This window comes from Nuphar pumila, chromosome 2, assembly GCF_984573655.1.
Source record: "Nuphar pumila chromosome 2, dmNupPumi1.hap1.1, whole genome shotgun sequence".
Taxonomy (NCBI): domain Eukaryota; kingdom Viridiplantae; phylum Streptophyta; class Magnoliopsida; order Nymphaeales; family Nymphaeaceae; genus Nuphar; species Nuphar pumila.
Genome location: NC_143250.1, coordinates 1003119 through 1031111, shown reverse-complemented (window position 1 = coordinate 1031111; position 27993 = coordinate 1003119). Strand labels below are relative to the sequence as shown.

At 36.4% G+C, this 27993-nt stretch overlaps 1 protein-coding gene across 3 annotated transcripts; it reads right to left on the bottom strand.

Annotated features, from left to right (window-relative positions):
- Positions 1–74: 74 nt before the first annotated feature.
- On the bottom strand, positions 75–27993 carry LOC149844380 (rab GTPase-activating protein 22-like). Of its 3 annotated transcripts, XM_089994391.1 has the most exons (12): positions 27469–27604; positions 27248–27356; positions 24482–24580; positions 23497–23600; positions 13220–13560; positions 11894–12016; positions 11638–11726; positions 9550–9655; positions 8927–9024; positions 835–1086; positions 615–698; positions 357–535 (listed from the first exon to the last, which is right to left on the bottom strand). In XM_089994391.1, the coding sequence occupies exons 2-12, from the start codon at positions 27314–27316 to the stop codon at positions 506–508; spliced, it is 1395 nt and encodes a 464-aa protein (XP_089850517.1). In that variant the 5' UTR covers positions 27317–27356; positions 27469–27604; the 3' UTR covers positions 357–505. The 3 variants fall into 3 exon arrangements, with proteins under 3 accessions (XP_089850511.1, XP_089850517.1, XP_089850504.1); XM_089994385.1 differs by lacking the exon at positions 27248–27356 and having other exon boundaries at positions 75–535; positions 27469–27993; XM_089994378.1 differs by lacking the exons at positions 27248–27356; positions 27469–27604 and adding an exon at positions 27010–27216.

Sequence of the window (27993 nt, the reverse complement as noted above, 5' to 3'; positions counted from 1 at the left end):
TGGTTTCTCCGCATAAATATGTAAAATAAAAGGGTCAAAAAATGTAAATGCAGAAGATAGTGTTTTTCTCAAGCTTCATGTCAAATTGATGATACTTTTATTAATATACAACAAGCTGCCAAAATGTTGGCAATCGTACATGTATAACAACACAAGACATACATAGACAATCCTGAGAACACCGATTTTAGAAAATCAAATGCCCCAGCAATAAATACACATGGATCCATTTCATCCGTCTTGTTGAATGCAAAGGAAAATACAGGGAAAGGACCAATTCAATGCAGGCTTGATCATCACAATAAACAAATCATGAAATCCAACCCATATAAATTACGTTGCCACCTTGGCTGCTGTGTTTTTTTTTTGGAATTTTCCTGGTTATGAGGTGTGCTACATTCAAGGGCCTCTCCACGTCAAGATTGGTGTCAAACAATTTCTCTTTCTGGCTAAGCCACACAGATCACCCTTCTGCTGATGTCCAGTCAATCAAAAGAATCCATACCTAGACGGTATTGAGGGTATTATTCTTGGCCTGAAAAGGAAACAAAACTTTAAGCTAAAGCTCCACAATTGGTAAAAGAAAAGGGGAAAATGTCGCTGGGTTCACTGACCTTTTTTAGGTATGACTTGTGAAGCTTAATAGCAGTGCTGCATGCTTTTCTTGCATCTAGATTTCCGGTAAGATCATTCAAAATCTAACTCCCATATAAAGACGAACACGTGAGAGAGAGGAAGTCATCAATAAACGAAAGCAAGATAGAACACTTTTTGAAGTTCAAATTATCAATAACCTCAACAACATACAGCGGATGGCTTCACATGAATATGTACCTTTACAACATCATCCAGACCTCGCGCTTCCTGCAGAAGCTTTGCGCTATGGTCCTTTAGAATACTCGCAACAAGAAAGACTGATATAGGGGTGGGTTCCAGGTTCTTTGATCCATTTTTCATATTCTCTCGTTCAAACTTTCCAAATTGTTTTCTTGGTTTTCCTTTGGACCCCTCGGCTTTTTCATCGCCCAACCCAGGCTCTTCGTACATACTGAACAAGTTAGGATCGTACTCCAAAGCCCACATCATCTACAACAATGTTGACAGATAAGTCATAGAAGGTTCCCAGAGGAGAAACTGAAACTGAACATAGTAATCGACTCTTGACATATATAGATGCAACCATGAATCTATAGAGCCTTAGATATGAAGTTTTAACATATACATCCAAAGATGGAAACATACAACATAAATTACCCAAGCTGTATGAAACAAACATGGAGCTCACACACATAAACACGCACTAGTCCATGGACATGTACACAAATGCAACCATAAAGAGGCTCTTTATGTAGAGGCTTGCAGATGATAAATTCAGCATACATGTCCAAACATTCAAGCATACAACATAAATTATCCAACCTGTACGATATTCACATCCACACACACATAGGCATGTACTTATGTCACAGGTATGGATCCAGGAATGGTGTACGAGTCACAAAAGGTATTCTAAGAAAATTTCTAAAAGAATGGTATATGGGGATATGACTACACACACACACACACGAAAACACATAGAAAGTGCACAATTATGCTACGATTTACGAAATGCCCTACATATAAAGCTGTAAACTGTCACCACCGCGGGGTCACCCGCGTGGCCAGCAGGGTGGTTGTGAGGGTGCTGAGATGAAGGCACCGGATCAAACCCCACTGGTGCAAAGATGTGTCCTTAGCTTTGGAGGAGGGCCACGTAAGGCAGGGTGGTTGTGGAGCCCCACCCATGGTTTTCCTCGCCTTGGCAAGGGTTCTTCGTCATAAAAAAAAAATAAGAAAAAATTTACAAAAACTTTTGAACTATTTACAAAAGCATGCTTAACTTTTAAAAATTTACAAATACCTGCCTGAGTTAAGAAACTAATTCTCAAGGCATGCTCCCCTAACTGAGCTGGCTTGGCCATGGTTTGTCATAATAAAATTATTTAATTGCCCTTCTAATGTATCTCTTATTATTTTTCCCTAAACTTGAGTCAAAACCACTCTCTCTCTCAACACCTCATCTTGTGCCCTCAATCAATACACCTGAACATGGGAAGAATTGTTAAAATATGTATATATATATACATATACTTATATATATATATATACATACGTATACATATATGTATATATATACATTTTTCCTTTTCTTGAAATACCCGATAGGGGTATTTCTGTAAAACCACATGTAACCTTTTTCTTTTTATATTTTTTCTTTTCTCCTTTTTTTCTTTTTTCTTTTTCCCTTTTTCTTTTCTCTTTTTTGTAAGACCACAAGGGCCCGTTGGGGCCCCAACGGTCAGATTTATGACCGTTGGGGCTCCCAACGACTACATGGGAGCCCCTTGTAGTCCCTTCCTTTTCACTCCCTCCTCTATAAATAGAGGAGGTTTCTCCTCTTGTAAGCATGGGTTTTTCACCCTTCTCTTTCTTTCTTCAATAATATTCAACTTATGACTTTAAGTCATTTTCTACTTTTGTGAGTTTTGTGTGTACACCTTTAGTGTTTGTGTTCTTGGCTTTTGGTGTCATTCTTAAAGAGTGTTTTTGCTCTATTGGTGCTTCCGCCTCTTTTCATTACATGGTATCAGAGCTCAGTTGGTGATTGGGCTTCTCTTTGTTATCTTGGGACGTGTGCCTCTCAAGCTTTTGAAGAAAGGAAGAATATTTGGTGCCGATGGAACGTGATTCTAAAGTTGAGCTTTCTTTTAAACTCAATGGGTCCAATTATCTTATGTGGGCCTCCGTTATGGAAAATCATCTAAGAGGTAAGAAACTTTGGGGTTTTGTTATGGGAACTACTCCCGAACCCTCTCTTGTTCTCACTAAAATAAAAAATGAGGTTGAAAAAACTTTAGATGGCGATGAACGCATCAAAGCTATCAATGACCATCAATCCAAAGTTGAGGATTGAGAAAGTAACCATGCCAAAATTTTGGCATGGTTTATGAACAATGTTGACCTTAAAAATTGTGCTAATATTGCCAAATTTAGAAGGGCCAATGAGACATGGTTTTTCCTTAAGGGTATGTATACCCAAAAGGATCTTGCTCGACAATTTTTTTGTCAAGAAAAAATCCGTTCCACCAAACAAATGGATATGAGTGTCCGGGACTACTTTAGCTCTCTAACCCCTCTTTGGGATGAACTTGCTCTTCTTGAGCCTAAATGTGTGGCCCCGAAAGATATTGAGTTAAAAAGGGAACAAATTGAAAAAGAGCACTTTTTCCAATTTCTTCATGGTCTTCGACCGGATTTTGAACAAGTTAGGGCATCCCTTCTCCATAGAAGCAAAGCCTTACCCATTGAAGACGCCCTTGCCGAAATATGCCAAGAAGAAACTCGACTTGGCCTAAGCGTTAAGAGTGATGAAGTTTTGGCCGTTACTAGGCCCGAATCAAATGTAAAAGCATATAGACCTCCTCACTTTAACAAAAATAATGGGCCTAGAAAGGGAGTGATATGTCATTATTGTAATGAATCGAGATACATTAGACCGGTTTGTCCTAAACTTAAGGGAAAAGTAGCCGCGGTTGGAGAAAATTCTCCAAAGAAGGAAGAAGAAAGTGCCAAAGAGGGAGATATCAAAGAAACTCTTAATCATATCTCTGAAGTTCTCCAACATCTTCTAAAGACATCTTCTTCAATATCCGGAGCCGCCATCACCTATTCTTCATCACCTCCAGGTATGTGGATACTAGACTCCGGTGCTTCTTTTCATATGACATCTCATAAAAACTCTTTTTCAAATGTTTTTTCCGAACTCATATCCTCTTATGTCTCAACGGCCGATAGAAAATCTTTGAAAATTGAAAGTATTGGAACACTTGATTTTAAAAATTCTCAAAAGTTTTTCGTTCCTAAAGTAAGAATCGTTCCAAAAATTAATCTAAATCTTTTTTTCGTTTCCCAAATCACCGATCATGGATGCCAAGTCTCTTTCTCACCTAAAGATTGCACCGTGCAGGATCTCCAGTTAGAGAAGCTGATTGGGCAAGGCCATAGAAGGGGTGATCTCTATTTTATGGATTTTTTGACTCTTCCATCTAAGTCATCTTGCAATCTTGTAAAAGACAAAAGTATTGGAATTTGGCATGAGAGACTTGGTCATCCAAATTTTGTAAAAATGTCTCTTTTTCCTTTTTTGAATAATACTTGTAAAGACAATCACATGACTTGTAACGATTGCATTTTTGGGAAATCTAAAGCTACTCTATTTCCTCAAAGAAGTTACTTCACCACTCGGCCTTTTGAACTTGTTCATTCCGATGTATGAGGACCTTCCCCTATTTTGTCTAAAGGAGGATTTTCGTACTATGTGGTCTTTATTGATGACTTCACTCGATTTACATGGATTTACTTCCTAAGTCGCAAATCCGAAGTTTTCTCCTTCTTTAAAGAATTTCATGCAATGCTTAAAAATCAATTCTTGGGAAACTTATCTATTCTTAGGTCTGACTCGGGAGGCGAATGCATGTCCAATGATTTTCAAAGCTATTTAAAAGAAAATGAAATTTGTCATCAACGTTCTTGTCCCAACACTCCGCAACAAAATGGTCTTGCGGAAAGAAAGCATAGGCACATAATAGAAACCACAAGAACGTTATTAATTTCAAAAAATATTCCAAAATCCTTTTGGGCCGAAGCGGTTCTAACCTCAACATACCTTATCAATAAAACCCCTTCATCTTCTTTGAAAAATCTTTCTCCATTTGAAAAACTTTACAATATGTCTCCCGATTATAAAAGACTAAGAATTTTTGGATGTAAATGCTTTGTTCTAACTCACAAAAATGATAAACTTTCTCCTAGGGCTATTGAATGTATTTTCTTAGGATATGGCGAAAAACAAAATGGTTATCGATGTTTTGACATACTAAAAAACAAACTTTATATCTCAAAGGATGTCACATTCCTAGAAGAAGAAAATGGTTTTTCGCACCAACCGAATGAAAACATTGATTATTCATTTTTATTTGACTTGTTGCCTCAAGAAAACATCATAGATGATCATATTGATCCTAGTGAACCTCTCATTGAAGATCATTTTGAACATCCAAATGATGATCAAAATTTAGAAGAAAATATGTCAAGACAAATACAAGTCTACTCTAGAAGGAATGAAAGAAATCCACCTTGTGCCCTTGAAAAATTCTCTCAAAGTGAGTCGATCGAAGAAACCTCTCAAAGAAGATCAAATCGTATTTCCAAAGTACCAAATAGATTTGTTTCTTATGATTCTTTTTCTCCAAACTTTCGAGCATGTCTACTTGATCTTCACTCCTTTCATGAACCATCTCATTACAATGATGCTAAACAATATGCTCATTGGAATGAAGCTATGGAACTAGAACTTAATGCTCTTAAAAAGACACAAACTTGAGAAATCATTGATCCTCCCAATGGCAAGAAACCCATTGGATGTAGATGGGTTTTTAAAGTAAAAACTAAGTGTGATGGTTCATTGGAAAGATATAAGGCTAGGTTAGTGGCCAAGGGATATGCCCAAGAGTATGGGATAGATTATGATGAAACCTTTGCCCCTGCTGCTCGAATGACTAGTGTTCGAGCCCTTATTGCAATAGCCTATGCTAAAAAATGGCAAAATTTTCAATTAGATGTCAAAAATGCCTTTTTAAATGGAAATTTAAATGAAGAAGTTTACATGGAACCACCTCCGGGTATGAATTTAAATGGTAGAATTTTGAAATTGAAAAAGGCCTTATATGGACTTAAGCAAGCTCCTAAAGCTTGGTATGATAAGTTTAGTAGTGTATTAATCAATTTAGGATTTACTTTTTGCTATACTGACACTGCTCTTTTTGTTAAGAAAACAGGTAATCTCATCGTTATTCTTCTATTATATGTTGATGATATGATCATCACTGGGGATGACAAAAAGGGGGTAAAAGATGTGAAGTCTATGTTAAAATAAACTTTTGATATGTCTGACCATGGATTCTTGAGATATTTCTTAGGAATTGAAGTGGCATACTCCCCGCGAGGATACATTTTATCTCAGATGAAATTGACAGCAGACATTTGTACCAAATCTGGAATGTCTGATGAAAAGAAAGTTGAGACTCCCGAAGTTATCAATGCAAAACTGAGACTTGAGGATGGTGTTCTTCTTGAGGATCCAACTCCCTATCGTCAATTAATTGGATCTCTCACTTACTTATCCATCACCTGTCCAAACATAGCTCATGCAGTTCATGCTGCAAGCCAGTTTCAGCACGCACCTACTACAGTTCATATGGCGGCTGTAATGAGAATTGTGCGATACATCAAAAATACCATCTCCAAGGGACTCTTCTTATCCTCTTCCTCATCTCTTGAATTAACTGCTTTTACTGATGCTGACTGGGGAAGAAATCCCAATGATCGTATCTCAACTACTGGTCTTTGCATTTTTTTAGGTGAATCTCTCATCTCGTGGAGATGTAAAAAGCAGCAAAAGGTCTCACTATCATCCACTGAAGCTGAATATCGGGCTATGACAATGACAACAATGGAAATCGTGTGGCTCAGAAGACTCCTTGGTGACATGGGTGTTCTCATTTCCTCACCCACCAAGCTCTGCTGTGATAACAAAAGTGTGATCTACATTGCAAGCAATCATACGTTTCACGAACGGACCAAGCATATCAAGATGGATTGCCACTACGTTCGAGATGAATTCCTCAGAGGAACTATCACATTACCATACGTCACTTCAGAATATCAACTGCCTGACTTCTTCACCAAAGCGCTCCCAACTCCACGATTTATGTTTCTTCTTGGCAAACTTTCGGTCTTCTCCCCGTAAAGTTTGAAGGGGCGTGTTAAAATATGTATATATATATATATACATATACTTATATATATATACATACGTATATATATCAGTATATATATATACATATATGTATATATATACATTTTTCCTTTTCTTGAAATACCCGATAGGGGTATTTCTGTAAAACCACATGTAATCTTTTTCTTTTTATATTTTTTCTTTTCTCCTTTTTTTCTTTTTTCCTTTTTATTTTCTCTTTTTTGTAAGACCACAAGGGCCCCACACATGTAGTCGTTGGGGCCCCAACGGTCAGATTTATGACCGTTGGGGCTCCCAACGACTACATGGGAGCCTCTTGTGGTCCCTTCCTTTTCACTCCCTCCTCTATAAATAGAGGAGGTTTCTCCTCTTTAAGCATGGGTTTTTCACCCTTCTCTTTCTTTCTTCAATAATATTCAACTTATGACTTTAAGTCATTTTCTACTTTTGTGAGTTTTGTGTGTACACCTTTAGTGTTTGTGTTCTTGGCTCTTGGTGTCACTCTTAAAGAGTGCTTTTGCTCTATTGGTGCTTCCGCCTCTTTTCATTACAAGAATCACACCCAGATGGGGTCGAGGGTGCAGATCAGAGACGAAGGGGCTGGGACGGAGCTAGAGTTTTGAAAATGAGTGGGTGCCCATGGAGATTAGTCAAGCAATGGAGGGAGGAGACGAGAAGAAAAGAGATGGTGATGATGATGGGAGATGGATGATGGGCGATGATAATGATGTATCGCTCTGTCAATCAGGAAGTCTAAGATATCTTTCCCCATACAAAAAGAAAAATGGGTCAAAAGTCAGGTGTTTAAATGGTGTTAATGGCAGCTCTCTCAAACTCATTTGGCTTTGGCGAACACAATTCCGTTGTTTTTGCTCCATTCACACATTAGACATGTATGCCACACAAACTTTGGATGGCAGTGGATTCGTTCTGTTTTTGAGTGTTGAAAGGTGATGAAGTTCAAAACCTTCCTGATCGGCTGTTCCTCTTTCATGTTAGTTTACTGTTGGAGAGCTCTCACTATTTTTCCCATTCATGTTGGAATAAGGGTTTTCCCCAACAGTTTTCTTGTAATGATTTTCATTTTATTGCCTAACATTGTAGACCTTGTAGATCATTGCTAGAATGTTGATCTCTTCTTGTTTGAAAGAGAGAGAGAGTTTAATGATTGAGGGCCTTCAACTAAATGCATAATGAAAACTGGATTTTTTTAGTATATTTGCTGTTGCCATAAATGACAGCCATGGAACGTCAGAAGGTTCAACTTCAAACACCAATGTTGAGAAAAAGACAGAGGGCAGTAAAATAATTTTGCCATGCCAAAACATAGCTCAACCATAGTAAAACTATTTGAGTTAGGGGAGGCATGTCTTTGAGATTTAGTCTGTTAACTCAGGTAGGTATTTGTAATTTTTCAAAAGTTAGGCGTGATTTTGTAAATAGGTCAAAAGTCATGCGTGTTTTTGTAATTTTTTTAAAAAATAAGTTGTAGACTGTCAATTACGAGATAGATGTGTAAAGTACGTTAAGATATAAAGCTTACTAATAATTAGTAATCAACAAACATAAAGTAATGTTGACATTTTGATCCTGAGAGTTAACAGTTTGACTGGATTATAAGATGGACACAGATCAAGTCCAAACTCATTATCCTATACCTAGGAGTACCTAGTATCAATACCCATGTTGACATGGGTATGGAGCTGAGTAGAAGTACCCATGTTATATAGGTGTCATGTACTTGTGTAAAACTGCTCGTTGAAATGGGTTGTGCTCCCACAATAAACTGTGCCATTCACAGTGCAAGGGCTAGATGGGCTGATGATTATTATATAACCCATATGGCTTCTAGAACTAGCATAAAATAGATGAAGCGCACCAAAATCACCGTAATCAAATTCAACAGTTACTAGAAGCCTCAAAAAATACAATGATCATGTGAAGCAATGCAATTTTCCATACAAGGTATCTCACAAACAGATGCAGGTGAGAAGAACATATAGGAACAACATGCTTCCAGGATCAGTTTTAGGAGTCCCACTCTCAAAATTCTGCTAAATAACTGCATACCTCCCAAAGAAACAACGAGTCTCCAAATGAAAACTCTCTACGAAATAGCACCATCAGCATGCGGAATGCAAATAGGTAGTCTCCTCCACCAAGTGTTTCTGCAGTCAACGAATCATCTTCCATCATATGATGCAACTCATTATCAAACTTTTAACATACGTTGCATTTTTTTATTTTTTGAAATGCAATTATCAAAGTGCCAAAATAATGAGTTAATTCTATCTTATTCAGTTTTTCCAAAATAAACTTAATTCTCACACACTTGAAATATACCTTGCAAGGTGCACGTGAAGCTGTTCTCCTACACATGACCAAAACAAAATGAAACCACAAAGGTTGCAGATCACAATGATCATGCAAAGATATGACAGATTTTTATTCAGGAAAAAATTCATTTCACAAAAATCGAGGACCTAGAATCCGATAGATTTATCACTATTAATATGGCATCATATATGACTTCCAAAAGGATTGTAAAAATATGCATGTACAATTATGGAAATGATTTCACTGGTTCGATCATGCAATGCTTTAATTCAAAGCTAACAGTAACCAATTTGAATAGTTAAAGGTGAACCAACAACAAAAACAAACCCAGAAAGGACGAAAAAGAGTTAATTTACCTAAGTGCTGATGAAGCTTTGGATCAAGAACTTGAGTTATTGATGCTAGATTATGAAGCTGTTGCTCCACCCCCACTGAGCTCTCTGTGCATCTAAAGTTTCGTCGCTTTAAATTTCACACAAAGGAAATATGCACTGTAAGTAACTATCTCAGGGAAAAAGTACCACAAACAGGAGAGAGAGAGAGAGAGAGAGAGAGAGAGAGAGAGAGCAATTCAAATAGCACAGGAATAACATTCACCCATTGAATGAACAGTATTAAATATCACAAGCAATATCATAATGTGATAAAGGCAGCAAGTGGTTGTGGAGTTGTACTAATTAAACAGTATAGGCATTGTATTCCATGGTTGTAACAAAAATGTTCACATCAGATGGATACTAAAGGATCACTGATCACCAATAAGAAATTATACAAACTTGAGACTTGATACTAAAACTAAATACAAGCATGCAATCAATGAAAAAAAAACAAGTAATATAGAATACATCATCTATAGGATTATGGAGATCATGTGGCTAATACCATTGAGGACTAAAAAATCACACAAATGCATGTTCAAAACATAGTCACAAAAATCCTTCCAGGATATTTTTGTAATACATATTTTTCCAGGATACTTTTGTCCAGGTAATATCGGGGGATATTTTAAGAAAATCTATTCTTCTAAAAGAATCTCAGTAAATAAAAATAATGTGCAACACATCAGTACTCTAGAGAAATGTCATCAGTATCATTGTGAATTGGCCGATTCGTATCATATCAGCTAAAATTCAATATGAAACCAACCTGATTTGGCTTTTTTTTCTAATATTTTGTAAAAATGGCTTAAATTAATTTTTTAATATTTTTTGTGATGTCATTTTCTGGTTAAAAGTTGGCTGATTCAGTTTGATTCAGCTCCAAATTGGAATCGGTTGATTCCCTGAGACAATTCTTACAACATTGCTATACAGATAACTACATATGTATGATATAATATATTACTCCACACATACTAATATAGTATACATAGAATATAGCCATAATTCATAATTCATCATAGACTAATATTGTCTTATGGGATAAGGATCTGTGCTAAATATGAGACGGTGCTAAATGAAACAATTTATTGGATTTTCGGTGTTTTTTCAAAATTCTGACCGTACAGATGTGTCCAGCATGATTGATTTACCAGAAATTGACACTTGGATCATGCATTTTGGATGAAAAAATGGTATTTGGAGCATTGAAAATTTATGAAAATTGTAGGCCGTTGATTTTTTGAAACCTTATAAAAACCATCCATGCATCAGAATCAAAAGCTCCAAGAACTGATTCCTATAAAAACAAGCATATAGATCACATCTGTACGGTCAGAATTTTGAAAAAACACCAGAAATCCAATAAAATGTTTCATTTAACACCATGCCATATTTAGCACGGATCCTGTATCCTTGGAATAAGAAAATTAAATAACTATGAAGCAATATACATGCTTACTGCTTTTCAGTCCTGTATCAATGAGGAATACTCCAACCATTATAAAAAGTTTTCCCATACCTTTGACTCCCCATTATCCAAGTGTACCTTCCACATGGAATTCAGAGTAGAATGATGACTTTTGAAGTTCTGTTTTTACTTTATATTGCAAAATCTGTGGTAAGGTCCTTCTGATTGCATATGATGGCAGAAATGCACTCCATGAGTTCTGGTGAAAGTGTTACTTCTAGAGACTTCTCTTATCTACCAGCTTATGATGCTGGGGAGAAAAGGTTTAACACCCAAAATTCCCTAAAATTTGCTTGTATTTTATAAATCATGATTGTAACATGATTTTTTTCACAAAATCACAATAACCAGAGAATATAATAAATTCAACTTATCACTTTTTTCAATTTATTTAAGGGTTTCTTAATTTATTACAAAAATCACAGTAAATTGTAATTATTGGCAATACTTGTGACTATGTTTGGAGGCCCTCAAGGACCATGTGTTGCTTATCAGCAATGCAGCACACAAATGCTTGCAAAATTTCAGTGGACCAATAAACATTTCTGTGCAACAAATATATCTCAAGGATAAGTTGCAGAAGTTGTATAGTGTACCAGCCTGCACATTAGGCGCTCAAAGCACCAGAATGCATCAGCTTCATCCCCAAGGAGAACGATCATCGGAGAACAGAGATCACTCATCCCTGCATGCAATTGCACACAAAATTCTATGAACATAAATTACAATCAATATCCAATTCCAGCTAAACTTTTTAAGAGCAGTAAACTAAATAAAAACATAAAATGTGTCATCTAACAAGGGGCAATTATGTTCCTTAATTTAATGAGCAACAGGAAAGTACGGACATACCTTGGCAGTAACCGACATCCTTATCTATCCATGCATAAACAGCCAAAATATCCCACAGCTTTGACAAATTTTCTTGCTTCTCATAGAAAACTAATGTTCTATCAGTACGAACAACATCCAAACCTAGCAAAGAGATCAATCATGAGAATTTCAGCAAAAATCATAAAATATATGATATGAAGTTATGGAAAATATATTTTCATCATACTAAATCCCTCATTAACCAACCAGGCAACCACCATAGAGCCAAAAAAATATGAATAGTATATACTATTTCCGATTCCAAGTGCTATAGGGAAGCTCCAAATGACCACAAGCTTCCCATAAACGCACTGACAGGAATAAACTATAATAGAGAATATTATGGACTGGGTTAGAAAAGATTCAACATCTCTTCCCGATCACTTGTCATCTCATACAATAAAAGATTTCATTCAAGACATTCTCAATTGATAGAACAATACATGGCAAAAAGTAGAAAAAGAAGCAAAATATAACACAAAAAGAGAAATAATGAGACACACAAACAAGCATATTAAATTAAGAATATGTTACTAACTATTGTAGAGGCCATTGTAACAATGAACTAACAGTATTGAGAAGATATGTAAAAAACAGATTAAAAGAGAGCAGCAATGTCCAATGTGCTGATTGAACCACCAATATATCAGTTGGACTTAAAAGGTCAAAGAAAAGGAAGTTGAAGGAGACAAAATAACCTGAATGGTGGAAAAATAAACCATACAGTTATATGAAGAATATTTCCTTTGATGAAAGGACAATTTCAACAACCATGTTCACCATAGCGGCAAAGGATATGATATTCAAAAACATACCTTTTGGAGTTCTCAGAAATCAAAAGGATCAATTAAAGCTGTACGGCTTTTATTTCTTTCTATTGTTTAAGCAACAACAGAAGGAGAGTTTGATAATGATTATAGTAGCACAATGTAATAGCAAAAGATATAAAAAGGTCTGTGTTAGTGAAATGCTTTGATTGCAACACAACATTTAAGTTGCAAATTGAAGTATGGCAAATGCCAAACAAGATGATGGTTATTAATCATGTGAAAGGGATTAAAGGTCTCTCATAAACAAATGACCTATATCTGCTTGTTGAGATATCCTTACAAGTAAAAATGATATAAAGGCATACAATAATGAACAAATGGCAAAATACAGCCTTAAAGGTCAAAGAATTTAAATGCAGTATTATCTATATATGCTGCTATATGCAATCATATAATCAGATAAGCAGAATTATTACCACACAAGCCGCAGAAACATGATACAGACTAGAAAAAGAAAAAGAAAACAAACATCTACCTATCTGGTGCAAATTAAGCTTCCACTGAATTTCTTTCTTGTCTAATGGAGCCCTTTCAGTAGACTCCATTTTATCAAACCCAGAAGCATCAGCATTCAAACTCGATTCATCACTTACTCTACTTTCTTGTTCTTTTCCATTAGTATCATTCTCACTTTCATCACCATCACTATCATGCTTGATTGAGGATAAATCTCTGTCTGGGTTAGCTTCCAAAAGTACTATAGGATCCTGAATAGGAACACCATCTTCAGTGATTATTGGCGCGGTTATAATCCTTCCACTACCAATGACAGCATTCATCTTTTGACATTCTTCTTTCCACACAGCATATTGCTCCCTACAATCAAAGATGAAAAACTCATAAAAGTAAGCAAACATATGAATTTCCTATAGAAAAAAATCCACATAGTAAATTCACAAAAAAAAGAGCTTCAAAATTGAAAAGGAGAATTGTGGAAATAAGCTAAACGCAAGCTTTTATTCTCATAAAATCTGGCACTAGTATCCAAACTGACTAAGCTTTCTGATGAAGAGAAAAAAATGGATATCACAGGAAAGTCATCTATATAGCAGAATAGCAAGAACATAATGAAGTCCCCCAGAAGAACTATATACTTTTACAAGTTTAGAAACATCTAAATGATCTTTTCATAAAAGGTGGATCTAAAAGATATAAATATGAAAGAAACTATAAAATATTCAATAAATCACAGCTAATATATCATGAACTCATAAAATTTATGTTTGTGATAAGAACAAAAAAGCACTACGAAAGAGTCCTTTATCAATCATTTGACCACTTTACATTAACAAAAAAATAACTATGGAGGATCCCATAATTGATGATGTTACCAAATGATGAAGCTATTGAAAAGAACTGACGGAAAGAAAAAGGATAAAAGTATAAAGATGAAATAAACCCAAGAAATGTCAAGGGTAACCTAATTTCATAGAGAAATAAAAAGTGTTCTCATTAGACTATCATTACAATCATCTCATCTTGTAGGTACTTTGGAAGAGCAAAAGATGATTAAATAACACCCTATGCAAAAAAAATATAAAAAAATAAAGTCGAAGTATGAGGAGAGATAGAAATAGCACCAGCATTTGTACATACTAGTAGTATAAGATAAAGATAGAGAATCTTAAACCACTGGAGCAAACCTTCCAACAAGAACTTACTATGGATCCGATGCTTCAGTTAGACCTAAAGCTACCAAGGTAAATCAATGATGACATTCTTGAAGAGGAAAGGAAGTAGCAAGCAACCATCTTTAGCCCACAAGAGTGTCAAAGATAGTAATACAGTTTTATGTCTACATTTTCTGTATTGTGCAGATATGGTTTTGTCCTTTACCCATATTGTACAGATTAGTAGTTTTTGTCTATAAGAGTAGCTCTGTCCATGAGAAAATATATAATATAATAAGTGTATGGCATTGAGATATTGAATGATCGATGTCACAAAAGAATCGTATGACCCAACATGTGACACAAGTTCATAAAAATTTTTAAGGATAAGATACAATGGCACAAATTTTTAAAATGTTTAAACAATAAAATTTTATTTTGATATTTTAATACATAAAATATATCTTTTTATTGGACTAATATTAAAAACAATACAAATTTTATTAAAAATACTAAAATAACACAGCCATATGTGTCATTGTCTGTGTGGTCGTGTCACCAGGGACACAGCCAAAATGGCAAGTTCCTGTGACAGTGAATGATAGACATTTTTTTTCTCTTTCTCTTTCTCTCTCTCACTCGACCTTCATTCACTTCCTCTCCTATCTCTCCTACTTCCATAGGACCAATCCACACTTCGTTACACCCACTCCATTTACACCAACAGCACATTTCACCACTATCAAAATATGTGGTAGTGCATGGCTCAAGAGGACCATCTTAACCATATGTTTTGTAGCATTTCAATACCAAACTGCTAACCTAGCCAAACAAAATGAAGTCTCAAAACGTGCGTACATAGGTCCATGTTGACATACCTTATGCAAGCATTTCAATATGAAATGAGTATGTTCCCTATGCAAGCCAAACAAGCCATGAACATGATTCACACCTGCAGAAAACTAGTCCTGTAGGATGACTCAAACAAAGGGAAAATAGCAGGTATGCAAGCTAAGCACCAACAAATCAAGAGGACACCTAGCGGAATGAGATGAATGGCCTATTCTAACCCTTGAGCTTTTGTTAGGACAAACTGCACAAGTGGCTAAATCAGCATAAACACCTTGATTTGGTGATGGTTATGATACCCATGACCCAAGAAAGTCTACAGTTTGCTTTATTCTCCACTGATTCATAGTATATGGCTCAGAAGGTAGGACTTCCTTAACTAGCACAATGCAGTGTGCAACTGTTAAAATATATGTATTTCATATATATATATATACATGTTTATATATATATATATGTATTGTCTAAAATACCCAATAGGGGTATTTTAGTCATTTCACAAGTACCCGATAGGGGTACTTGTTATTTTTCATTTATTTTTGTAATTCTTTTCTTTTTATTTTTTGTTTTTATTTTTTGTTTTTTGCTCACATAAAAGGGGCCCCACCATGGAGTCGATGGGGCCCCCAACGGTCACATTTGTGACCGTTGGGGGCTCCCAACGACTCCATGGGGAGCCCCTAGGTGGCTCTTCTTTTAAGGCCATAAGGCCATCCCCCCTTTCCTTCTTTTGTGTATATATAGGGGTGAACCCCTCTTGTATTTTTCACTCTTGAGAGCTCTCTCTCTTTTTCAATAAGAGACATTTATATTTTTATGTTGTGTTGTCTCTTGTGGGTTTGGGTGTTACCTCTTTTGTTTGTTCATTAGTGGGTATTGTAAGTGCTTATCACACTCTTTGTTTTTCCGCATATTTCATTACATGGTATCAGAGCCTTGTGTATGCTCTTCTTCTTAATATAGCTAGTTGAGTAGTTATATTATTGTTTTTTGTATCTCTCTTCGTTTGTCCTCTTGTGAGTGATTAAATGGAAGGGGAACAAAAGATTGATCTCTCCTTCAAGCTCAATGGCTCCAACTACATGATGTGGGTCGCCGTCATAGAGAACAACCTCAAAGGTAAAAAACTTTGGGGATACGTTATGGGCACCATTCCGGAACCACAACTCCAACTCACTAAGATGGATGGTGATCAAGAGAAAGCTCTTGAAGGAAATGCACGCATGAAGGCCATTGAAGATCACCAATCTAAAGTAGAAGATTGAGAAAATAAGCATGCGAAGATTCTTGCTTGGTTCATGAACAATGTGGAGCTCAAGATTTGCACCAACATTGTTAAGTTTCGGATGGCTAATGAAGCATGGTTCTTTATGAAAGGTATGTTTACTCAAAAAGACCTTGCTCGTCAATTCTTTTTTCAAGAAAAAATCTGGACTATCAAGCAAGGTGAAATGAGTGTAAGAGATTACTATAGCACTCTTGGACCCTTATGGGATGAGCTATCTTTGCTAGAACCAAAGTGGGTTTCTAGTGTGGATGTGGAACTAAGAAGAGAACAAATGGAAAAAGAACACTTTTTCCAATTTTTACATGAGCTTAGGCCCGAATATGAACAAGTTAGATTTTCCCTTCTTCGTAGATCTAAGCCTCTTCCCTTGGAAGATGCCATAGCCGAAATATGCCAAGAAGAAACTCGTCTTGGCATGATTAAAGGAGGAGATGATGTTTTGGTCGTATCTAAACCCGGCAACCATGTAAAAGCCTATAAGCCTCCACACTTTGGAAGGCAAAATAATTATAATGGCAACTATAGAAAAGTCATTTGCCATCATTGCCAAGAACCAGGTCACATAAGACCTAATTGCCCTAAGTTGAATGAAGCACCTAAAAACAAGGTTGCCTCCATTGAAGAAGCTACTCAAAAGAAGGAGGAAACTATCAAAGGGAATGAGTCTTTTTCTCTTGCTCAACTATCAGAAGCACTACAAACTCTACTCAAGATTCCATCAACCTCGGGTGCCGCCATAGCTTCTTCCTCTCCTCCAGGTATGTCTTCTTGGATCCTTGATTATGGAGCTTCCTTTCATATGACCCCTCTTGAAAATGAGCTTTCCGATTTGTGTAATAACTCTAAAAACTCCTATGTTTCAACTACCGATGGTACATCTTTACAAGTAAAAAGTTTTGGAACCTTAAATTTTTCTAAAGATTTCTTTGTGCCAAACGTGAGAGTGATACCTCAACTTAATTTAAATCTCTTCTCTGTTGCTCAAATATGTGATCATGGATGTGAAATCTCCTTCTCAACTACGGATTGCTCTATACAGGATCTCTGATCCGGAAAGCAGATTGGGCAAGGCCATAGGAGGGGAGATCTCTATTACATGAGCAACTTGAAACTTCCCACTAACTCTTTTTGTAACCATGTCCAAGATAAAAATATTGAAATTTGGCATCAAAGACTTGGACATCCAAGTTTCTCGAAAATGTACTCCTTTCCATTTGGAAAGAAATTTTGTAATGAGAAACATTTTGTTTGCAAGAGTTGTATTTTTGGCAAAATGAAATCCACCCCTTTTCCAAATCGAACTTTTGTGTCCAAAAGACCTTTTGAGTTAGTCCATTCGGACGTTTGGGGTCCTTCCCCGGTCATGTCTAAAGGAGGATACTCCTATTACGTTACTTTCATTGATGACTACAATAGATATGTGTGGATCTACTTTCTCAATTTAAAATCCGAAGTCTTTGACTTCTTCAAGAAATTTCATATGATAGTCAAAAATCATTTTTCAAGTAATATCTCTACTCTTAGATCCGATTCAGGTGGAGAATATCTATCAAATGAATTTCAAAATTATTTAGAAATAAATGAAATTTTTCATCAAAGATCGTGTCCTAGGATTCCTCAACAAAATGGTTTAGCCGAAAGAAATCATAGACACATCATGGAAACCACTAGGACACTCCTTATTTCCAAAGAAATTCCAAAGAATTTTTGGGCCAAAGCGGCCTTAACCTCAACTTACTTGATAAATAGAATGATATCTTCATCCTTACAAAATGCATCTTCATATGAAAAACTATTTGAAAGAACACCCGATTTCAATAGATTAAGAATTTTTGGGTGTAAATGTTTTGTCCTGACACATAAAAGAGACAAATTATCTCCTAAAGCTATTGAATGTGTTTTCTTAGGATATGGAGAAAATCAAAAGGGTTTTAGATGTTTTGACTTGAAAAATTACAAACTCTATGTATCCAAAGATGTAACCTTTTTGGAAAATGAAAATGGTTTTATGAAAACTAAAGATATTGACGAAAGTGAATATGCTTTCTTATTTGATCTTCTCTCCCAAGAAGATGAGACTCCTCAAAAAGAGGAAATCTCTAATGAGCCATTGAATGACCTAGAGGATATTCCTCTTGACAATGTTAAAGATGAAAGTGATAGACCAATCCAAACCTATGTTAGGCGTGGTCAATAAGCTCAAATGAGCGCCTTAGAAAAATACTCTCAAGGGTCCAACATAGAAGAAACTTCTTTAAGGAGATCCAGCCGAATCTCCAATCCTCCTAATAGGTTTGTTTCCTATGAGTCTCTAACTCCAAGGTATAGAGCGTGTCTTATTGCATTACACTCATTTCATGAACCTTCACATTATAATGAGGCCAAAAACACTCCCCAATGGGTTGAAGCCATGAACTTAGAACTTAGTGCCCTTGAAAAGGCAAAAACTTGAGAAATAACTTCATTACCCACTGGAAAGAGGTCGATTGGATGTAGATGGGTCTTCAAAATTAAAACTAAAAGTGATGGTTCATTAGAACGCTATAAAGCCCGATTAGTAGCAAAAAGATATGCTCAAGAATACGGTATAGATTATGAAGAAACTTTTGCACCTGTAGCTAGGATGACCAGTGTTAGGACTCTTATCGCTGTGGCGTCAGTCAAAAAATGACCTATCTATCAACTAGATGTTAAGAATGCATTCCTAAATGGTGAATTAAATAAAAAAGTTTACATGGATCCTCCACTAGGAGTATGTATTGGTAAAGATAAAATTCTCAAACTTAAAAAGGCATTATATGGTTTGAAACAAGCCCCAAAGGCTTGGCATGATAGATTAGTAATGTAATGATAAGTTTGAATTTTTGTTCATGTTATACTGACACTGCTTTGTTTGTGAAAAGTGCAGGGTCTTCAGTAGTTATTTTACTACTTTATGTTGATGATAGGATCATCACTGGAAGTGATGAGCAAGGAATTAATGATATTAAGAAAGTTTTAAAAGAAAATTTTGACATGTCTGACCTTGGTTTCTTAAGATATTTTTTAGGGATTGAAGTAGCGTACTCTCCTCGAGGGTACATTCTCTCTCAGATGAAACTTGCTGCTGACATTTGTTCCAAATCTAGTATCTCCGATGATAAGAAGACAGAAACCCCTGAAGTCATCAATGCAAAATTAAGGTTGGAAGATGGAACACCTCTCGAGGATCCTACTCCCTACCGGCAACTTGTTGGGTCTCTAACTTACTTATCCATCACTCGGCCAGGCATAGCTCATGCCGTCCACTCTATCAGTCAGTTTCAACATGCACCTACAACCGTGCACATGAGTGTAGTCTTAAGGATCGTCAGATATATCAAAAACACCATAACTAAGGGAGTTTTTCTTTCCTCCTCCTTATCACTTGATTTAATTGCTTATACCAGTGTTGTGAAAAGCGTTGAGGCGTAGCGAGACGCTCCACCAAAATCTGAGGCGAGGCGTAAGCCTTGAGGCGTAAAGCGTAAGCCTTGAGGCGTAAAGCGTAAGCCTCAAAGTTTTTTTTTTAAACTTAAAAAATATATAAAAATTATCTAAAATTATAAATAAATAAAAAAATCTTTATTGATGAAGCAACAACCAACAGGAAATAAAAAATCTCAAAAAATAGTGAGTTCATCAAAAATAATAGTGAGTGAGTTCATCAAAAATAAAACTTTAAGCCTTAGGATTTTTCTTCATAAGCTTGAAAATACAACACACATATCTCCAATATTTAAGCCCAAACAAGAATAGTGAGTTCATCAAAAATAAAACTTTAAGCCTTAGGATTTTTCTTCATAAGCTTGAAAATACAACACACATATCTCCAATATTTTCAAACTATCACAATGTTTTAGCAGTATTTTCATGAAACATTATTAAAGTATTTTGTCATCATTTTTTCAAAATAATGAAAATTTGAAGCATGCAATGATATTATCATGAAACATTGTGATATTTCCCCTTCCTAGATTTCTGATTTAACATCTTTTTCTCAATTTCATATTATTTCTATCTATTATCTTTTTTCTATTTTCCATAGTTTGGCATGAAAGACAGCCTATTTCTATTCTATTTCCTGACTTTTCCATTTTTTCTCTCTATCCACAATTGCTAAGCTTTTCTCATGGAAAATAGGTGTGCTTGAGTTATCTCATCTAATCGACTCACTGAACATTGATAGTGATATCATGACTAGCTCAAAAATTATATCTTAGTCAGTAGGTTATGTATCCCCTTAACTTAAATGTTAAAGTTTAGCATAAACATGCTACAAGATCAACAATAGCACCTCAACCAAGGTGACTGCAGTCAATCATGTCAAAAGGCTCATCAGAAGCAGAAGAGCTGTGGCACTCCACAATCATCATCATGACTGATTGGTGACTATGCCCTTAAGTAGCAAAGGCTCTAAAATGAACAAAGTCCTTCACACTGTTAAAAGCTGATAATCCAAAAGCCATTGAAGGAAGGCAAAATGTCAGCCAGCCCTTTCTTTTTAATTTTCCTTTTTCTTATGATATGCAGGTTGGGGTTAGCCTCTCAGGTCTTGAACATGAGACTCTTTGTTGTGATCGTGCTACTTTACAATCCAGCTATCTCATTCTTTTAGGTCTGTCAACATGTCACCTAGCCCATGTCGACAGACCTAAACAGTAATTCCACAGGTTCCCATGTTGATCATCTATGTCACATAGGTGTGGGTGCGTGGTTGCGGCACTTTAAAAAAATTGGGGTGCATGGTTGCGTGAGGGTATAAATTTGCGCGATGCAGCACCTTTACTAAGGGGCGTATGGTTTTCCACATTAACTGAAAACAAAAAGAATAAATTAGAATAGTTGAATGCATTTTCTGTGCATGAACTACAGCAAAAAGAGACGTGTACGCCTCAGTCCGAGGCGCGCCTCGCCTCAAGGCGTGCGCCTCAAGGCCTATGAGGCGCACGCCTCATGGGTATTGCGCTTTATACCAGCGCTTCAAGGCACAAAGGCCCTCGCCTTGAGGCGAGGCGCGCTTTTTGCGCCTTGAGGCGCGTTTTTAATAACACTGGCTTATACTGATGCTGATTGGGGAGAAAATCTCAATGACCGAGTCTCAACTACGGGATTTTGTGTTTTCTTAGGTGACTCTATGATTTCTTGGAGGTGCAAGAAGCAACACAAAGTATCCTTGTCCTCAACGGAAGCGGAATATCGTGCTATGACCACTACAACCATGGAACTTGTATGGCTAAGAAGTCTCTTCAGTGATATGGGCATTGTCATCTCTACTCCTTTGAAGATGTGTTGTGACAACAAAAGCACAATTTATATTGCAAGCAATCACACCTTCCATGAGCGTACTAAGCATATTGAAATAGACTGTCATTACGTACGTGATGAATACCTAAGAGAAACCATAGCACTACCTTACGTCACATCTGAGTACCAGTTGACAGACTTCTTCACTAAAACCCTTGTTGCTCCTCGTTTTTTGTTTTTCCTTAACAAGCTTTCGGTTATATCCCCGTAAAGCTTGAGGGAGGGTGTTAAAATATATGTATTTCATATATATATATATACATGTTTATATATATATATATATTGTCTAAAATACCCAATAGAGGTATTTTAGTCATTTCACAAGTACCCGATAGGGGTACTTGTTATTTTTCATTTATTTTGTAATTCTTTTCTTTTTATTTTTTGTTTTTATTTTTTGTTTTTTGCTCACATAAAAGAGGCCCCACCATGGAGTCGATGGGCCCCCAACGGTCACATTTGTGACCGTTGGGGGCTCCCAACGACTCCACGGGGAGCCCCTAGGTGGCTCTTCTTTTAAAACCATAAGGCCATCCCCCCTCTCCTTCTTTTGTGTATATATAGGGGTGAACCCCTCTTGTATTTTTCACTCTTGAGAGCTCTCTCTCTTTTTCAATAAGAGACATTTATATTTTTATGTTGTGTTGTCTCTTGTGGGTTTGGGTGTTACCTCTTTTGTTTGTTCATTAGTGGGTATTGTAAGTGCTTATCGCACTCTTTGTTTTTCCGCATATTTCATTACAGCAACTAGGTAGAAGACCAAACATGAAAAATTAGTTACTTGGTTCAGCTTCATAACACTGTAATAGTTTCATAACCAATAAAAGTTGAGAGAGAAATCAACCTTTTGACAGCATGAGTTATGCCATCTAGGTTATACATACATTGTATAATAAGACTTAGATAAAATATGCAGAAATTGGACAGAAAATTCCCCAAACCACCCACATTTATCCAACCTGTGTGAAACAATCGATGAACTAGTTGATATCTTTTGAGTTTAGTCAAGTATCTCAACAACAAAGCTCCACACATGACCCCAAATTATTGCATCTAAAAGAACTCAAATCAATCTAAACACCATTAGTCAAAATCTTGAAATCCAAAGCTACCGAAGTCCAGATTATTTTAATCAAACATGGTTTATGTCTAACTAGGATACATGTGATGAAGTAGCAAATGGTTCCAAATTCAGTTCATGTTGTTGACCATGGCCTGATTTTGAGAGGGCCCAAAGGAGGGGATAACAGGAACAAGGAGTTACCCAACTGGATCGGTCAAGGACTAACATATGCACACACATGCACGTGTGTATGCACACATGCACACACATACACACACACACACACACACACACACACTCTCTCTCTCATAGGATCACACGAAAAGTCTGTGTGTGCTTGTGAGTGTTGTGTGTATGTATCAGAACAAGAAAATCTCACACCAAGAAAACATTCCCATGACCAAGGATTCTACTCCATTTGAAATGTTCTTAATGTTATTCACTTAAAATTTACTGAAGAAGAAAAAGAAAAGAGAAAATTTTAGCCAAGGATGCATGCTGATATTTCTAGGCAACTCAATCTTTATATTGGAGTCAAGAAAGTAGAATTCTACAACCTTGAAAGGATTATTATGGATACCAAGAAACTTAGGGAAGCATTTAGGAAATTTGGATACCTTCTACGTTGTCTTATTTGGGTCCTCTCTTCGTAAGTGCTATCGGGATCAAAACAACCAAGAAGAAACTCCCAAACTTCTCCTCTGATGGATGGGTGGATTCCCTAATCAGAAAAATGAGAAAGGGCATAAATCCATCAATCATGCATTGAACATGGAAAGCAAAATTAAAACTCATTAACATGAAAACCCTTCAAATATTACATTAAGAACAAGATGTAGCATGAGCAAAAGGTAAAGGTATCCATTGACCACTGAACTATATTTACTATAATCGTTTTTTGAGAAGTACATGGGTAATTGAAGGGAATAAAATATCAACTGAGGTAAGACAATTTAATCCTACCAAATAAGACTTAATTAATACAAGTGAAGCAGAAAAACACATGCATGAGATTATGAAAAATGAACAGGGAGTATTAGATATCAGGGCTGATTAAATCAGAGTCTAGTTTTTCATCCCAGACTCAATTTCTTTTAAACTAGAACTTTCTTGAGGAATAAATGCAGCTGCTAGGGAACTTTCTTCGGCCAAAGCATCCTGTCAGGTAAACAAAAATTGTGTAGATTCCCTATACATATTTTATGTCTTTTTTGTTTGATTTATGCAATTAGTATGTTAGCTGGTAATGGGTATAGAGATGGAAAATGCAACATGTTGCATGCATCTACACATATTGAGAAGTTTAGAAACTAGTCCAGTCCACCTTGTTTTAGTAGCTGTAATAAAAATAAGACTCATGTGACATATGTACAGCAGATTTAGTTATATTACCAAAAATAGTGAACATTTTCACAACATTCATCTCTAAGACATCATAAACATTGAGTCCAAAACACACTATCACTTTAGACTAGGGCATGAAAACTAACTCATGATGCCTCAGTAGTGCATTTGTTCTTTCTAAGCATGACTGACTGCAAGCTTATGCATTTGTTCTTTCTAAGCATGACTGACTGTAAGTAGGCACTACTTGATTCTTACCCATCGATGAATTCGGCCAAGTGTATCACCAATTTGGACACGGCCATCTTCTGTAAAAGCAGCACGCCATGCTCGTTCACTGAGTGTTCTTTTTCTGTTCTGCATAGAGAGAATAGTTCATTCCATCAATCATTAGTCAATGGCCATCCTTTTTTATATGCTTGCATGTGAGTGCATGCCTGTGTATTGTGTGCATTTTGAACCCTTCGTATAAAATTGAAAATAAGATAGACTGGAGCAATTTTATGAAAAAATTCAGATCTAAACAAGCTTCCACCATTTGAGAGAGACATATTCAGGCTTTCCATTTGATAATATGAAGGTTAGCAACCCTAAGTCTTTTTGCATATGAAAGGAAATAAGGCATGGAACTGGAAATGTTTGGAAAGAAAGCTTTCTTGACACACTTGTGAGTGAAGTTCTCATGATACATTTCCTTGTGAGTGCTAGGTGAAAGCACCAACCAGACTTCAATAAAAGATATAGTTGAGGGCATGTCAATCATCATAATCTATTCTTGGAGAATATAGTTCAAACTGTAGAATGTGTTGTAATCAAATCTTAATCCCTATGGCAACAACCTTGTTTCTTTCGAAAAAGGTCAAACTTAGCAAAACTGCAGGATCCAGATCTTCAGATAGAAACCTTGTTTCTCCAGTGTCTATGCACCTATCTCTTCCTCACAGTATATAAGTCATATTCAAATATAAGAAGGTAGAAGCTCGTGTCATCAAAACATATCTGGATGAATGAATGACTTTTACGGAATAGACCAGCCTGAAGATCTGAGCCTTGTTCCTTTAAGTACTATGTCATCTGGGTATGCGTGCGGGTGCGGGTACAGAGGGTACGACACAACAATTCCAAAAAATGTGGGTATGGGGACATGGCTATATACATATATCACATAAATACAAAATAAACTGAATATAATCTAAATATATATGCTATATCCAAAAAATATATTATATACTGAAAATATAAAGTTATAAACTAAAAATATAATTATAAATTATAAATTATAAATTTAATACAAACTTGTATGTACGGAGTGTAAAATGTGTGTCCAGGTGTGGACGTGTGTTGACACGGGGACACGTGTGTTGACACGGGTGCAGAAGGCAAAATGGAGTGTCCATGTGACATAGTTTAAGTGAAGTCTGTTTATAACTTGACATGCTCTGGATAAGTCAACTTTGATGTTCAAATAGGTTTTTGGTGAAAAACACAAAATCAATGACCCAAATGACAGCAATATAGCATGGTCAGACATCGTGCTGATTTCACTTGATTTGAAGCATGCTTTGTATTAAATAGACCATGCCATGCAACATGTGGGATCCAGTCAAATTTAATATCATGTGGATCTATCCTGCACAAAGATTGATGTTCCAGGAGATTCATGGTTGCATAGCATAAGCTTTCTTATTCACAGAGAAAACTGATATTGTCTTATATTCCAAATTCTAAGATACATGTTATTCATTAAAGAAAAAGGGAAATCACTCCAACAACTTGATCCAACCTGAAAAAGTTGCAAAATTCCACAATATCTTAAGACTCAGGGGCTCTCAAGTTTAATGAGAATATTCAAAGTACTGCAATACAACTAGCTAACAGCAAAGCAATACAACAACAACAACAACTACGCCTTCATCCCAAAACAATTGGGGTCGGCGATATGAACCAAAAAAGAAAATCATTCTGGGTCTTCCACATGAATCCTTCTCCTCCAATCATTTCTATCCAATGCCATGTCCTCGGTGAGGTTCAAAGCATTCATATCCTTTCCTATCACCTCCATCCATGTCTTCCTAGGCCTACCCTGACCTCTTTTAACTAATATATTTTCCCATTTCTCCATCCTTCTAACTGGAGCATCATTAGGCCTTCGCCGAATATGTCCAAACCACCGTAAACGATTCTCTCTCATCTTATTTTCAATGGGTGCAACGCCTACCTTCTTACGTATCTCAATTTTATATGCTTATTGCTAACAGCAAAGCAATAAGCATATGAAATTCCAGTTAACAACCACGCTCAAGTAGGAGAACAAATCCTGAAGTGGCAGACTCCCAAAAACAATTCCTCAATTTTGAGATTATAAATTGATATTAAGAGAGATCTATCAATACCTAAGGAAATTAAACATTCAAGTCATATATCAGCTGTGTGGGAGGTTGAAAGTCCACTGGAAGTGTAAAACACAAGTTTACCAAAAAGATGGTGATGCCTACTGCAAAATAATAGACGATATTGGCAATGGTGGTTGCAATATTATAACATGAATTGCTAGCTCACAACACACAAGAATGAAAGCCCAACATTCAAGCATTCACCAATCATACTAGTCATCACCCACCAATAGAAATCATTGACAATTACAGTAACAAGCAACTTTCTAACATATCTGAAATCTCAAATGCACGCAGCACTCAGATCATGAAGAATGGAATTCAGTTTGAGAGCAATCACCAAACCAATGCAGGAAAATATCAATTTATAGCAACAACAAGGATAGCTATTACATTCAACATAATCCTACTGAAGGGAGGAGTCTTGATATCCTGTTCAAGGGTTCCTGATAACACCAAAAGGGCAGCAAAATGATGCATGGTAGATGACACTCAACGTTTAATTGCCTTTATTTGGCCTTTGTTCAACGATTGTTTGTTCACATTTCGACTTTGAACTTTGCCTCACATTCGCCCCTACTTTACTGTCTAGATTCACCTGCATTTCCAGCCACTTAAACAAATTTTTTACTTCTCGATGCTCGCAAGAATCATGCCAACAATAATGAACGTAATCCGCCATCTCCTTTCTATTTTCCATTTTATCCTTCTATTGATTGACCCAGTAGCAATCTTCCTAGCTAATCCCAGCAATAGCAACGAAAATCAGAACTTGGGGAAAAAATAAATAAATTCGATTCATCAGGATCGAACCAAAACACTATAAAAATAGAATTTTTTTTCTTTTTATACCTTTATCCTGAATTGAGTCTTGGGTACTTCGCATCCCGGCCGAATCTCATAGTACGAATCGGCGTCCTCGCTACTCTTCCACATTCCGACGACTCGAAATAACGAAAATTGCAACAATTACAAGAAAAAATCGACCGAAAATATCCAAAAAATGAGGAGAGTAATACAAAATCGATCCAATGAACGAAATTCGACCTCAAAAAATCGAGGAAAATGGGAAAAATAGCAAAAAATGAAGAATTCGTTTGATTCTTCGCTAGCAATCACGAGCTGGATCCCCAGAGAGATGGACGGAAGAGAAGGCGATCGGAGGGATCCAGGTCGATCGCTAGCGAGGGGAGATAAGGGACGAGTAGGAGGGAGGAGATCAGGGTTTGGGAGATCTCTATTAGGAGATAATGATGGGTTTGGGAAGGAGAAGCTCCCTTCGATTAGAAAGAGTTAATCGATGGATTATTGAGTTTAATTAAGTGATTAAGAAGGGCCCTCCGCTAAATCCTCTCGCTCTCTTACAACCAGGCAGCC